General features: G+C 45.0%; 1 protein-coding gene across 1 annotated transcript; it reads right to left on the bottom strand.

Annotated features, from left to right (window-relative positions):
* Positions 1–313: 313 nt before the first annotated feature.
* On the bottom strand, positions 314–14,307 carry Necap1 (NECAP endocytosis associated 1). The gene is made up of 8 exons (XM_041643584.1): positions 14,183–14,307; positions 6,034–6,134; positions 5,792–5,896; positions 4,911–4,992; positions 4,098–4,206; positions 3,468–3,648; positions 1,633–1,735; positions 314–1,194 (listed from the first exon to the last, which is right to left on the bottom strand). The coding sequence occupies exons 1-8, from the start codon at positions 14,275–14,277 to the stop codon at positions 1,146–1,148; spliced, it is 825 nt and encodes a 274-aa protein (XP_041499518.1). The 5' UTR covers positions 14,278–14,307; the 3' UTR covers positions 314–1,145.
* Between the last annotated feature and the right edge of the window lie 994 nt (positions 14,308–15,301).

Below are 15,301 nucleotides of genomic sequence, written 5' to 3'. Positions count from 1 at the left end.
CATCCTCAAACTGCCCAGCACACAAACGGACAGCACCCACTGACCTGAACAGGACCCTCTTCACAGTATTGTAAAAGGAATGGTGGGCAGAGGACGGGGAAGTGATAGGACGGAAACTTGCTTAAGATATCCTAGCTGGGGATCAAAGTCTGGGGCAGAGGCTGTCACAGATAAAGCTGTGGCGCAGCCTCCTTCACACTGACAATAATCTAATAGCAGCTTTCATGGACCAGCTAAGTGGACTAAAGGAAATGCTAACGACAAGGCTCCAGACCAGGCAGCAAGGCATGTGGTACTGCATGAGAGCTAAGTGCTTCCCCCTCTCTGCTCTACACATCACGTTAAAATGCTTACCTTAGGTCAAACATGGGGTGAATAAAGTTAATGCTATGCTTCAAATGCAGCAGAAACGCCTCTGCAGACTACAACTTGGAAAGCACAGCCTCCATCTCCTTCATCTCAGAAACAGCCACCGTCAAAGATGCTGCACTATCCAACATGCAGAAAACCGTGGGGCGCCACCAACCCGAGCCTTTCATCAGAGGAAAAGACGTAAACACACAAGGCGGTGGTGGTGCTGCGGCTCACCGGATGCTCACTGAATAGGGTAAGCCTGAAGGAGGCCTTACAGAAGAGAGCCGGATACGGCTTTCCACAAACCTACTCTCATGAAAATCCTAACATGGTTAAGTGTGGAGGCCAGTCTGCCCATTTATAGTCTCGGGTTACGAGAAAGACCATTACAGGCATTGTCTCTCCTGAAACTGCTAACTAGGGCATCACAAACAGATACACAGGAATCATGAGATGATTCTGAAATAAGTTCAAGAATTTACATATGTCAGAGGTCACTCTTATTCTCACAGGTGGCTTTCTGAACTCTGCACAGTCGGTCAGTGTGATAATTTCCACTACTCCCCTGCCTCAGTTGTGAGCAGGAAACAGCAGTTGGTCTCCTGGCTTATACAGCAAGTAACACAGAGGTAACAAAATAATCCAGCCTGAAAGCAACAGAGAAGCTATGGAAAAGATTGTCGACTGATTTTGGTTCTGGGAAATGAAGCGGTCCCTCAACTCCCTCATAGAACGGTGCCCTCCAGGTCATTTATTCTTCAAGTGTGTCCTTAACATCTTGCCAATGATACTCAGAACTGGACCCAGTTGGACGGCTGTGGCGCCTGGTTCGGAACAGAGCTGCAGGACAGGGGAAAAGACAGAAGCCAAGAGAGCACATCAGTATGAGAGTCCAGTCACTTCCGAGTCGCCAAGACACTACATGAGAAAGTCTGAAAGAGCTCTTCACATGAACTCCACTTCCCAAGTTCCTCCCGGGAACTCGTACTGAATCCCACATGATGGCATTTGCTTCCCTGACTACATATTCCTCTACAGCATCATTCTCAACCTGTGCGTCACGACCCCTATGGGGGCTGAACAACACCTTCACAGGGGTCACAGAGTGGATGTTTACATATGCTTCCTAGCAGTAGCAAAATTACAGTCATGAAGTAGCAATGAAAATAATTTTATGGTTGGGGGTCACCACAACCTGAGAAACTGCATTTGAAAGGCTGAGAACCACACTGGCCTACACCCTAAGGGAGAGGCTGTTGGGTGCACTGTGCCCGTTACCTGGATGCAGTGCTGAAGTCTCCCCACAAGTCACTGCTTGTAGAAACTGGCGCTGGTGCTGAAGTCATGACAGGAGCAGGGGAATCCAAATCTAAAAGGATATCTGAACAGAAGGGGTGGTTTAATCATATGTTCTCAGGGAAACCTACACCCGAAGGATATCTGAACAGGGGGTGGTTTAATCATATGTTCACAGTGAAACCTATACTCAAAGGTCACAGCAACTTTTTTTTATAATCGCTCACACTAGAGACCGTTCAGATGCTCTTAGGTGATGGCTAAAAACACTGCAGTAAAAACATTCTCAGCAATAAAAAGGAAAAAACTCGACATATAGGACAACTTGGGGGTACATCTCTAGAGACTTACACACACTAAGTGAAAATAGCCAATCCCCAAAAGTTTACATACTGTATGACTCCACTTACCTCACACTCCTAAAACACAAACTTTATATAAACCCAAAGCAGATGAGAGATTGCCAAGAGTCAGGGATGGGAGAAGGAAGGCTCACAGGGGTATGGTTATAAAAGGGTGACACCAAAGATCCTAACAGTGAGGCTAGAGAAATGGCTCACTGGTTAAGAGTACTCTCTCACTTAAGTGTTGCTCTTCCAGAGGACCCAAGTTCTATTCCCAGCCCCAAAGATGGCTCACAACCATCTCTAACTCCAGCTCCACGGGCCCAATGCCTCTGAGGCACCTGCGCTCACTTTAAAAATAATAAATCTTAGCTGAATGGTGGTGACACACACCTTTAATCCCAGCACTCAGAAGGCAGCAGGAGAATTTCTGAGTTAGAGGCCAGCCTGGTCTACAGAGTGAATTTCAGGATACCAAGGCTACACAAGAAACCTCGTCTCAAAAAATAAAAAAAAAACCCTAATATTAATAAATTTAAAATCTTGGGGCTGGAGAGATGGCTCAGTGGTTAAGAGCATTGCCTGCTCTTCTAAAGGTCCTGAGTTCGATTCCTGGCAACCACATGGTGGCTCACAACCATCTGTAATGAGGTCTGGTGCCCTCTTCTGGCCTGCAGACATACACACAGACAGAATATTGTATACATAATAAATAAATAAATATTTTAAAATAAATAAATAAATAAATTTAAAATCTTTTAAAGTAAAAGACAAAGTGATACAGACTTGTTCTGCAGCCTAACCATCACAACAGATCCATGAACCTATACAGGGCAAAGCTGCACAAGACCACAGGCACCGGCCTATGCACACACGCACACAGAATGAGAAACTTGATAAGATTAGATAATGTCAATTCCCTGATTGTGACAATCAAAGCAAGTTTTATAAGATGATATGGTGAGGGATACTGAACAAAGAGCATACAAGATTCTTTTCTTTCTTTCTCTCTCTCTCTCTCTTTTTTTAATTTGAGACAAAGTCCCAATAGTTCAGGCTGACATGGAAGTATGTCATTCTGAATCATAGATCTGCTTCTACCTCCAAAGGGCTGGGATTTGAGGTGTGTACCATCACACCTACTTCCTTTCATTAGTTCTTATAACTGTGTATGAATCTCTAATTCTCAAAATAAAGTTTCATTAAAAAATTAATCTTCAGCTTTATAGTCACAAGTTTTTAAGCTTTGATGACTAAGTTGATCCCAGCACTTGGGAGGAAGGGGCAGGCAGATCTCTGAGTGTGAGGATAGCTTGATCTACAGAGTGAGCTCTAGGACATCAGGACTTACACAGAGATCCTGTCTTGAGAAACCAAAAACAAAAAAGAAAAAAGAAAAACAAACAAACAAAAAAGGATAATTGGATTACTGCCTTACTCAGTAAGTTACTTTCGAAGTTATATCAGATTTACCTGCATCACTACCTCCATGGTTAGATTTTGGAATAGGTGGTGGGGTGACGTGGTTGCTGATGGCAACTGAGGATGGTGGGGGAATAGTGATTTTGCCTCCAGGTGGAGGTGGGAGTAAGCTCAGGCCTCCAGTCCCTGTGGCCCGGGGCTTAGAAGCACCTCCTTTCTTGGTTGTAATGTTCTGAAAGAGAGGGAGAGAGAAAGAGAGAGAGGAAAGAGAGATCACTGACCTAAAGAATAATAGGAAAATGATTTTGAAAACAAAGCTGGTACTGAGTCAGCAGACAACCTTAGTCCCGGCACTCTGGTAGCAGAAGCAGGCAAATATGTGAATTCAAGGCTAGCCTGAGCTACACAGCAAGTTTCAGGCCAACCAGGGCTATACAGTGATACTTTGTCTCCCAAAAGAAAACAAGGGTTGGAGAGATGGCTCAGCAGTAAAGAGCACTGGCTGCTATTCCAGAAGACACAGGTTTGAATCCCAGCACCACCACAGCATCCAGAGCAGCTAACAGCCATCTGTAACTGCAGTTCAGAGGATTCAACACCCTCTTCTGGGCTATGATGCATGAACACATATGCAGGAAAGCACTCATATGCATAAAATAAAAATAAAGAAATCACACTTACCCCAATACTCAACTTGATGGTCTGTCCTTCCTTGAAGCCTAAATCCAACTTGGGACGATTATCCATCTCCTGAGATTCTTTGGAAATCTCAGTTTCCTGCTTTACCCACCTTTGGGGAAATAATTTATCTCAGTTTGGAATTCCCTGAAGCAGAATCTGACACAAATCTGACTCTATCTCACTCAGATGAACTGGAATTCCAAAGTGGGGACCCATAAGACATGAGAGAAAAGGGAAAAAATATCCCAGAGAGGCCAGCTGGGTTCAGACTGAGGAGCAACACAGAATGCATGGTAGGTGCAGCCCCGCGGCAGGGCACTGCCCCACAGGACATGTGTGCTACCATGTTCTTGCAGGTTCCATCTCTGGGCGTTAAATTCCAGAGTCCTGAACAATAAAGACAGCTACCCTGTCCTAGAGATGGGAAGTGATGTGGCGCTCAGTGCTGCTCACTACAGCTAGGCCAAACCCAGCTGGGCTGAAGAAATGCACGCACAGAGCACACGGGCTGTGAACTGACAGAACGGGCACACGGGCACACCTATTCATGCACAGGCCTGCTGCTGCTGTGTGCCCCCACCACCACCGTTCTAAAAGCAAGGGCAAACTCCCCACAGTTATGAATGAGCATCAACACAAACCACCGCACAAGGATCCAAGATATATTACATGCTCACGGAAAGACGGGAACAAGCACGGGGAAAAGGTAAAGACAGACAAGAGGACCACCTGGTCAGCAGCAGCACCCAGCCACCACCCCCCCACACACCCCATAATTATTTACCCTGAAGTCTAAGGACAAGCTTCACTCACTTGAAGTGATCTTGCAGCGAAACATTGAAGTCGAAGGCATCCCCCCGATCTGTGAAGCCAATGCCAATAAACGCACTTCGGCCTGTGAAAAGGAGGAATTTCAGAAAACGTCTTCCTTATGGCAACTTCTGCCTATCATGTCACACAAACTGCTAAAATCTGCTCAGCGATAACACACAGCCGAAAGGTAAGACTTTTACAGCATAAGCCTGAACAAGAAGTTACACTGAAATACAGCCACATCGACTCCGAAAGATATGTCTGCGGCTACTTCACCCTGCAACCACCAAACTGGGAGCAGCAGTTACAGCTTGACCAACAAAGCCAAAAGTATTCATTGTCTTTGATTGCCAACCTATTAAAAAGTATGAAGGGACAGGGCATGGTGGGTGGTACCCATATTTAATCCCTGCAAAGGTGGGCCAATCTCTCAATTCAAGGCCAGTCTGGCATACACTGCAAGGTAATAGTAAGTGAGTGGGTGAGTAAATAAATAAATAAATATGAATGGCTGAGAACTACTGCCCTACATAATGACTCTAAATAGACAGGGAGGGAGGGAGGGAGGGAGGGAGGGAGGGAGGGAGGGAGGGAGGGCTGAGAACTACTGCCCTTCAAATCCAAGACAACCCCATCAAAAGCCACCACAGCAATTATAACATGTTCTCTATTGCTAAATATGCGTTGTGATTAATTTAACTTAAACTCAATTGAACTGATGCTCACATCTATAAAATGTTAGTCTTTCCTCTGATAACCATAGTAACTTTGATGAGGGAAGAAAAGGTACCAAAGGACGAGAGCTGTAAAGGGACACAATTTCATTAGCGTGTGCTCACGATTTCCTGACCTGACCCCACTGAAAACCCCAGCGCCCTTACCGGTACCATCCTGGATCCTGATCACAAAGTAGCGGCTGGAGTCTGTCACTGTCTCCACAGCAATACCAGGGTACTGTTCTACTGGCGCCTGAGCAAAGAGCTCCCCTAACAGCAAGAAAGAGAGCTCCTTGAGCAGCAGCAGAAATGCTAACTCCGATTAACTCCATGCCAGTCCCAATTTGCGGTCACTGACAAAAGCACAGCAGCCCAGCACTCCCAGTTTGAGGGCGCCCAGCGCTTACCTGAAACTTTATCTTCCAGTTTGATGTAGGCGATCTTCCCTTTTGAAGTAATGCGGAGGCGACCAGTCCAATCAGGCTGGTCTAACTTCCAGTCAGACGCCCTGTGAAAGGAAAAAGGCAATTCTTTGTTTTGTTGTTGTTGTTGTTGTTTGTTTGTTTGTTTTAGTTTCCTGTGTAGCTCTGGCTATTCTGAAACTCACTCTGTAGATCAGGCTGGCCTTGAATTCAGAAACCCACCCGCCTCTGCCTTTTGGGTGCTGAGGTTTCACTGTTTTCCTGTGCTAGAGGGCCTATTCTTTCTGTCAATTAAATAATCATGAGAAATGACTCAAGCTCCCTTAACCTGAGGCCTCATGTTCTACTGTCTAATGCAGGCCTGGTGGTTACTGTCTAATGCAGGCCTGGTGGTACAGGCCTTTAATCCCAGCACAGGTGAATCTCTGTGAGTTCAAGACCACACTGGTCTATAAATCAATTTCCAGGATTAGCCAGAGAAACCCTGTGGTAGTTTGAATGTAACTGGCCCCCATAATCTCACAGGGAGACACTATTAAGAGATATGGCTTTGTTGAACTAGGTATGGCCTTGTTGGAGGAAGTGTGTCTCTGTAGGGCAGGCATTGAGGTGTCCTATATTCAGGATACCACCCCGTGTCTCAGTCAACTTCCTGCTACCTGTAAGATGTAGGACTCTCAGCTCCCTCTCCAGTAACCAGGTCTACCTGAATGCTGTCATGCTCCCCACCACAATGATAATGAACTAAACCTCTGAAACTGTAAGCAAATCACCTCAATTAAATGTTTTCTTTATAAGAGTTGCCATGGTCACGGTGTCTCTTCACAGCAATATAAACCCTAACTAAGGCAGGAGTTGGTACCACAGAGACTGGGACACTGCTGTGATTGGCCTGACTTTGGTACTTTGGGTTTGGAAAGCAGTGGAGTGCCTTAATACTGCTTAATGAGCCGTATTAGTATAGGCATGGAAGACAGAGGTCCCAAGAGTGATTTGAACTGTTGGAGGCTCACTCAAGAGGAGCCTTCAGAGGAGGAGAATTTTAGTATGTTGTCTAGAAATTGTTCTTGTGATATTTTGGTGAAGAAAGTTGCTGCCTTTTGCCCTTGTCCAAAGAATCTGCCTGAGGCTAAAGTGAAGAATTTCGGATTAATTCCGCTGACAGAAGAAATCTCAAAACAGCCTCGTATAGACTCTGTTGTGCGGTTACTAGTTTTCATGCTTATAAAGATTTATAATAAAAAGAAGCAAGCTGACCAGGGTAAATAACAAAATGTAAATTTTGAGGCGGAAAATAAGCCCCAGGAAGTAGAATGGAGCTAAGTCTTGTGTTCAAGGAGATAAATGGATTAAGAAATGGAATATAGGCATGGTGATCTCAGGGCAAGATCCCACCCAGCTAAATTCCCAGCTTGTGAAAAGGAACTGAAGAAAAGCTTAGAGCCAGGAGTGGTGGGGAACTGATGTAGGTGGGTCTTCTATCTATCTATTGCTTTCATTAGTTAATTAATAAAGAAAACTGCTTGGCCTGATAGGTCAGAATATAGGTAGGCGGGGAAGACAGAACAGAATGCTGGGAAGAAGGGAAGTGAGGCAGATGCCATAGCTCTCCTCTCTGAGATGGATGCAAGTTAAGATCTTTCCCAGTAAGCCACCACCTTGTGGTGCTACACAGATTACTAAATATGGGTTAAAGCAAGATGTGAGAATTAGCCAATAAGAGGCTGGAACTAATGAGCCAAGCAGTGTTTAAATGAATACTATTTGTGTGTTATTTTAGGGCATAAGCTAGCCAGGCAGCAGAAACGCAGCCCGCTGCTCCTTCTACAAGGGAACACGTTTAATCCCAGCACTAGAAAGGCAAAGGTTGGCAGATCCCTGAGTCTGAGCGAGTTTCAAGACAGCCATGCTTAGTGAAGGACAGAAAAGAAAGCAGAACTTGGTTACTTCAGTCACATGGTTCTGGAGTTAAGGATAGAAGAACAGGGCCATGGAATTGGCCTCCATGCCTAAGGAAAGCCGCTCAGGCCAGGAATGTATGAGGGTGTCACTGAATGGAGACCTAGTACAGAGGCCATTACATGAAGCTGTGATTGCCCTAGAGAACCCAAGATGAGAGATGGAGAGTCGTGGGACACCTGCCGAAGAAAGCTGCTAACAGGGACTGGAGCCAGCCCAAGAGAACAAAGTGTGTTGCAGTCAACAATGCTGAACTGAGTTGGAGATATGAAGAGCGTTTTGAGCATTTTCCATCAGACATGGAAATGCAGAGTCTGAAATCTGCCCAGCTGGTTTCCAGTCTTGCTTTGGTCACTATGAAACCCTTAATTTGATCCCCAACACCAGAATAAAAATTAAGCTGGGTTTCAAGGTGTATGCTTTTAAACCCAGCACTCAAGAAGCAGAGGCAGGCAGACCTCTGTGATTCAGGGCCACCCTATTCTACATAGTAAGCCCATCTCAAAAAAAAATTCTAAAAATACAGTTTCTCTTATGATGCTACTCTCCTACCTAGAGATGACTTTCTATCCAATGGTGCTTCATTACTCAGGGAACAATAAGGTCCATCTGCTAGATGAAATAGTCTGAGTAACAGAAGCTTCCGAAATCACTAACCATATAATCTTTCATTGATTTCAACCAGTGTTTACAGGGTACTTACTAAGTGGGGGGGGGGGGGGCTATATAACAGCAGAATATAACAGCAAATAAACCTTCTTCCCCTCAGAAAGTTGCATTTGAACAGAAGGCAAACAACAAAAAGGAAACATAATAAATAATACTATAAGTATCTTAGGTTAAGGTGAGAAAGAAACGTAGAGGCAGATAAGAAAGCCTAGGAGGACAATGGAGACAGGTTACAGGATTCAAGAGAGTGAACAGGAAGCTGAGAACAAAGCTCAGAGGTCAAGTCTTGTTTAGTATGCACCAAGTCCTGGGTTCAACTCCCAACACCATCAAAAAGGAGGAGTCCTGGTAGCCTCACCAAGAAGGTTAAATGCTGGGCAAAAATGTGGACTAAGAGGTGGCACATAGGTCATGGAGACAACCACCTGCTTTTAGATTGGATCTGAGGCCTGCTCCATAGCAAGGAGTTCAGGCCTGACACTGAATCCTGTTCCAAAGCCTGTGGCTCAGGAGACACTTAAAAAAGGTAGGATAGGTGAAGGTTCCCTCTGGGTGCCTGAGGGGAAACACTGTGCGCACAGGGCTCAGGCAAAGGTGCTGAAAGGTGAAAACATGCTTGCTGGGAGAAGAAAAAGAAGCCAAACCATACAGGACCTTGCAAGCCATCAGAAGCACTACAACTCTTACACTGAGTGAAAATTAGCTCCAGGTTCTAGACAGATATGTGACCCAGTCCTCTTGGGATCCTACAGGGATTACTTTGTCTGCTGTGTGGGAAAGAGATGTGGGGCTGTGACAGCTGAAGCAGGCAATTAGTTAAGAACGCTGCAATGAGTCAGAGAGGGCCTGGGAGAGACGGGAGCCGAAGCCACCAGCTGTAAAGGCAAGGGCAGTTTCTGAAGCTAATTTAGGTGTGGGGACCAGGACAAAGAGAAGTAGAGGAGAACTCCAAACTGTCCTGCCTGAGCAAACAGGCCACATGACTAAAATAAGGAAGGCTATTTGTGGACCCTTCTGGGCCAATGGAGTTAGCATTTTCAATATGCTTCACTGAGATGTATAGGAGCAGACAGCTGGGTATATGAGAGCACAGTTCAGGAAAGACATCTGCAAGGTAAATCACTGTTTACCAACCATCTGAAAGCCCAAGCGACACTTGTTATCATTTATATGTGTTTATATGTAAAATATAACATGTTACTTATAACCAAGACTACAAAACACTGAATTCAGGTATGTTTTGTTAAGGGTGTGGAAAAGGGGAAATATGTTAATAATTTATCTCTTATGAACCCGAAGACTGAAAAGGATGGTGCGCTGCCTAACGTCCTTGAGGAATTAAAAGCAGGAATAGTGTGACCTCAAGGAGTGTGAGGCTTGCCTGAGCTACAAAACTAAAGCGTTGTCTCAAAATAAAACAAGAAAAAAAGACAGAACACCATATATCTGAACAAGAGAAAGTTTAGTAAGACAGTAAGTTAAAAGGAAAACTTAACAAAAACTAGAGGATTATCACTGCAGCGTTAAGGATCAAACCCAGGATTCAGTTTGTTAGGTAAGCGCTCCACCATACGACCCCAGCCCAGCAGAGCTTCTGAGCAGGACTGAAAGGTCAGCACTGTCATCCCTTGATGCTCTACCTTCAAAGATAATCTTAAGCACCGAGTCGGATCCAGATTAGAACATCCCACAAGTCCTCATGGGTTCACTTTTTTAAAAATTACATTTCCTTGCTTTCTTGTTTGTCTGTTTGTTTGGGGTGGAGGTGTACACACGCCATGAAATGCAGTGGAAACTAGATGACAATTTGCACGAGTCTTCTCGCCTCCTGTCACGTGGGTCCCAGGAATCAGACTCGGGTCATCAGGCTTGCCAACGAGAACCTTTACCCACTGAGCTATCTTGCTTGCTCCTATTAATTTTTTCAATAAATCATTATTTTTGCAGTCATATCACTGACAGTCAGAAATAAAATAAACGGGAAATATTAGGAACAAGCATATTAGATGTATTTCTTTGGACAGGTACCTTGTAATTTTATCTTGTATATATAGTACCTTTAAATAGTTAACAAATTCTCAATAAATAAACAGATACACGCCAGCAATTTCCTTCATCTTTGATCCTTAATTCCTCTCCCTCTCTAAAATCCCTAAAGAATTCTTGGTTCTGCTGGTCTCCTAACAATACTATACGCAAACCTCATAGGCCAGGTGTGGACAAAAGCCTTAAGTCCCACCAACTGAGAGGCAGAGGCAGGCAAATCTCTGGGAGTTTGGAGCCAGAGGATTTCACTGGGAGAACCTGTGTAAAACATAAGTACAACTAATCTCACAGTTTTTCATTTACCTTAGCAATCAAAATGCATTTATAAAGGAGAGGGAATGACGAAAGGTAATAACCATCACGCGTCTTCTCCATGCCATTACATACATTACACGCATATGTTACACACATTCTTATGACAACCAGGTGAGCACGTCTTGAATGCTAAGTATCAGTATGTTCATCTTCAAAGTTCAAGATGTGACTTTCCCACAAAATAAAGTTAAACTCACTTTGACTTGTGGTGGGTTTTTTCGGGGGAGGGGTGTAAAAAGTTTGGGTTTTTTTTTTCTTTATGTACAGGTGACTGAAGGCCAGAAGGTTTCAGATCCCCTGAACCAGAGTTACAAGCAGTTTTGAGCCGCCCACTGTATGTGCTGGGAACTGAACCTAGGTCCTCTACAGAGAAAGAAAGCTCTTAAGCGCTGAGTCTTTTCTCTAGACCTGTTTTGTTTTTGTTTCGGATATTAAAACAGAGTGAGTCTCCTATAGCCAAGGACAGCCTTAAACTCCTGACCCATGTGCCTCTACCCCTCAAGGGCTGGGATTACACATGTATATCACCACTCCCAGCTTTGAATTTCATTTTTCTGTTTTCAGTCACTGTTCTATAAAAGTAATAAGGCCAGGCGGCAGTGGCGCACGCCTTCAATCCCAGCACTAGGGAGGCAGAGGGATCTCTGTGACTTGAAGGCCAGCCTGGTCCACAAGAGCTAGTTCCAGGACAGGCTCCAAAGCCACAGAGAAACCCTGTCTCTAAAAATAAAACAAAACAAAGAAAAAGAAATGACAGAATGTTTAGATAATAAGAAATGTCAAAATATGCATAGGAAACAGAAAGATAAAGGGGAAAAAGAAAAATGAAGAAACTGCTTTGATGGGACAATGTAGTGTCCTTTGAGAGGATAAAGGCTGTGAATAAACTAGGAAGTAAAGGAGACTGTGGGGGAGCAGGGGCTAGGGGTGGGGTACGGGGGTAGGGGATAGAGGCAGGAGAGTGTAAAAGGCTTGACGTAAAAGGAAAATTGAGGACGTCAGTGAATATGATACCATTCTGGAAGTCTTAACCCCTAAAGGAAGTCATGAGATAGTTTACTTAGCAGTACAGCCATTGTTAGCATATGTGATTGTGTTGGTTACATACTCCCAATTTCTTCTTTTTTAATCCATGTGTGTATGGTGTTGCATGTGTGTGGGCACAGGCATGCCACAGCACATATGTGGCAGTCAGAAGACAGTCTGCGACGTTACTTCTCTTCTCCCTTTACCTGGATTGGGGGCAATCAAACTCGGGTCTTTCGGCTGTTATAAGAGCCTTATCTGCTGAGAGATGACTCCCAATTTCTTCTTTCAGTAAGCATTTCCTGAGTACCTACTATGTGCCAGACACTATGCTAGTCCTGCTAGTTCACACAGATGCAAAGTTTAACAGACTTCAAGTTGGAGAACAGAAAACTAAACCACCCATTAGAGCAGCGATGGAAGCAAGCCTAAAATGCTGTGGACGGTCACACAGAGCTGCCCTAAACCAAAATGGGTCAGATAGAGCGTCTCACAGATGGCAATGTGTATGATGGGGTCATGATACAGTACCTGTGACTACCATCAAGAAGCATGTCAAGTCTCAGTGACGGCGCCTTGAAAACTACCTCTGCCAAAGGATACAACCCATGGGCCCATAGGTCTGCAAACACAACTACTGATTATTGATGAATGAACCTCTGGGGAAGAAGCAAATGGAGCTGTGGAGAAGAAAACTTTCCAGCACCAAGAGAAAAGCCATGATGGTAAATCAGTCAGGAAAGAGAGAGAAAGAGAGAGAGACCCTGAGAGGGAGCTGGGGAATGGCTCCGTGGTTAAGAACACTTGTTGCTCTTGCTCTGGCAATCAGGGTTCAGTTGCCAGCACCCATGTAGTGGCTCATAAACATCCATGACTCCAGTTCCAGGAAATCTGATGCAATCTTTTGACCTCCATGAGTACAAGGTATATAGATATATACATACATACAGGCAAAACACCCATACATATATATAAAATAAATACATCATGAAGAAAACAAAACCCTGTTGCTGGGCAGTGGCGCGTGGCGTTTATCCCAGCACTTGGGAGGCAGAGGCAGACAGATGAGTTTGAGGCCAGCCTGGTCTACAAAGTGAGCTGCAGGGCAGCCAGGGCTACTCAGAGAAATCCTGCCTCAAAAACAGAGAGAAAGAGAAAAGAAAAAAAGCAAAGAAAAAGAAACAAAACCCTGTGAAGTACATACGTGCACAGGATACATTACTTTTCCTACTTTACAAATGAGAGAACTAAGACCTGGAGAAGTGAAGAGATTGGTTCATAAATTATAAAGCTATTTACCATCCAGGGCACAGACTCAACAGTTTTCAACAAAATCCCAATGAATTCTCTTTGAACCCCATTAGCATCCTACATCCTCAAACCCTCAGTCACGGGATTACAGGGGTGTCAGGCCCTATGAGGCAAAAATGCCCCCCTGACTCTGAAAAAGCTATAGGAGAGATGACCAGGAGGAAGGATGGCAGGAATCCCTACATAATCAAAAGCTATAATGTGGACACACGCACACACACAAAATGAAAAGAAACGCAATGGCTAATCATTGGAAAACAGGATCTTAACGTTTACCCCACACACAAACGCGCACAAGAGCCCACGCGCACACGCACACAAAACCTCAAGGAAAATCCGAACGGTGAATGAGGATGACACTTGGCGAGAATGGCAACAGTGTAAATTAAATTAGATCCTTATATCATACAAACAGCGGTCATCATCACTGCGTGAGCTGGGAGTATCAGAAGGGGGGGGGGGGTGGAGGAGAGCAGGAGCGAGCGCGTGCTGTGTGCGTGTGCACACGCGCGTGGAGGATTACAAGCCAAAGGTCGCAGGAAGTGTAACAGATGGAGCAGGCATGAATGGATGACGACGAGCAGACGATGTCCCAAGGGGGGTGGGGAGGACAGGTGGAGTGATGCATGAAGGCAGCAAGAACGTAAAACAAAATAACAGTTCCAGCAAAACAGACAAGTGGGGAGAGACGCTGGCAGCCTAGCTGGCAGGCTAGGCAGGAGACCGCTCGGAGGCAACGGCGCGGGCCCAAGCGTGCTGCCCAAGGACACACCCGTCCCCCCCGGCGGGCGCAGACCCGGCTCAGTACCTGTAGCCGCGGTTCGAGGCCCGCGGCGGAATCCGGTAGACGCTGACGTCAGGCTTCACACACAGCACAGACTCGTATTCCAGCTCGGTCGCCATCTTGGCTCCGCTAGCGCCGCGGGGGCGGGGCACAGGCGGGGGCGGGCTGAGCTGCCCGACGGGCTTCCGCTGCGTCACTTCCGCTCGAGTTCGGCTTTGCGCTTAACCTCTGGGCGGCGCTAGTTGACCGAGTGCAGCTAAAACGTAGAAACGTTCTGCGTTCTGCGGCTTGGCTAGCTATCTTGAGTCATGGGAAACGCATGCTCAGTGGTAGAGTACCTGCCTGTCAGGCCTTAGGGTCGCTCTCTAGCGGAAAATTAAAAATATAAATTCAATTCTCCTTTAGCCAAAACAAAAAGAAAACGTCACTGAAGGTAGACCAGAGGTTGCACAAAATGAATCTCTGCTTTCCCAGTCTGTTCTCATACTATAAGCAATTGTCCCAAGCATGATCTAATAAATGTAACTTTTTTTTTCAATTTTGTAGATTTTGTTAGTGACTCTACCATATTTAGAATGGGCCCCAATTACAGTGCTAAAAAAGCTAAAAGCTACCTAGCATTTCCCAGCATAAGAAGACTCTGATGTGCCACACATGGTGAGGTCTGAGCAGTTCTGTCTACAAACATGTTCTTTGTGCGCCACAAATGTAAACTTACAACGCTACAACTTAGAGAAACCTTTTAGCTGGTGAAAAAACCGAGTCTGAGCTCATTTTGTGGCAGGAAACACCAGTAGCATTTCGTTTTATTGACTGGTTCACCTATCCTGGTTTATCTACTTTGCCTAGGAAACTCAATAAAACTCAAGAATTAGAAGCAGCTGGTAAGGATATGGAGACTTGCTACTCTCAAATATTGTTGCCAGGAATATAAATTGGTCCAACACTGCTGTGAAGGGACATTTAGCAGAACTGGTCCAAATATTAAGTGTATGTAACCTACAATTAACAACTGCACTATTTCTTGCTTGTTGATGTTTGTTTATTTGGGGATGGGGTCTCAATGTAGTCCAGGCTGGCCTTGATCTCACTATGTAGTAGACTTTGAAGATCTAATCAGCCTGCCACCAGAGTGCTGGAATT

The sequence above is a fragment of the Microtus oregoni genome, unplaced genomic scaffold (genome assembly GCF_018167655.1).
Source record: "Microtus oregoni isolate MIOR12 unplaced genomic scaffold, Mior012 000002F_ref0000024, whole genome shotgun sequence".
Classification (NCBI taxonomy): domain Eukaryota; kingdom Metazoa; phylum Chordata; class Mammalia; order Rodentia; family Cricetidae; genus Microtus; species Microtus oregoni.
This window is presented reverse-complemented; position numbering and strand designations above follow the sequence as displayed.

Bases quoted from the DNA above. Each gene is read 5' to 3' on its own strand.
- Necap1 (XM_041643584.1), bottom strand. From the start codon at position 14,277: ATGGCGACCGAGCTGGAATACGAGTCTGTGCTGTGTGTGAAGCCTGAC. The intron at 5,897-6,033 runs GTAAGCGCTGGG...TCTTGCTGTTAG, and splicing joins ACTGGAAGATAAAGTTTCAG to GGGAGCTCTTTGCTCAGGCG. The intron at 4,207-4,910 runs GTGAGTGAAGCT...ATTTCCCCAAAG, and splicing joins TCGCTGCAAGATCACTTCAA to GTGGGTAAAGCAGGAAACTG.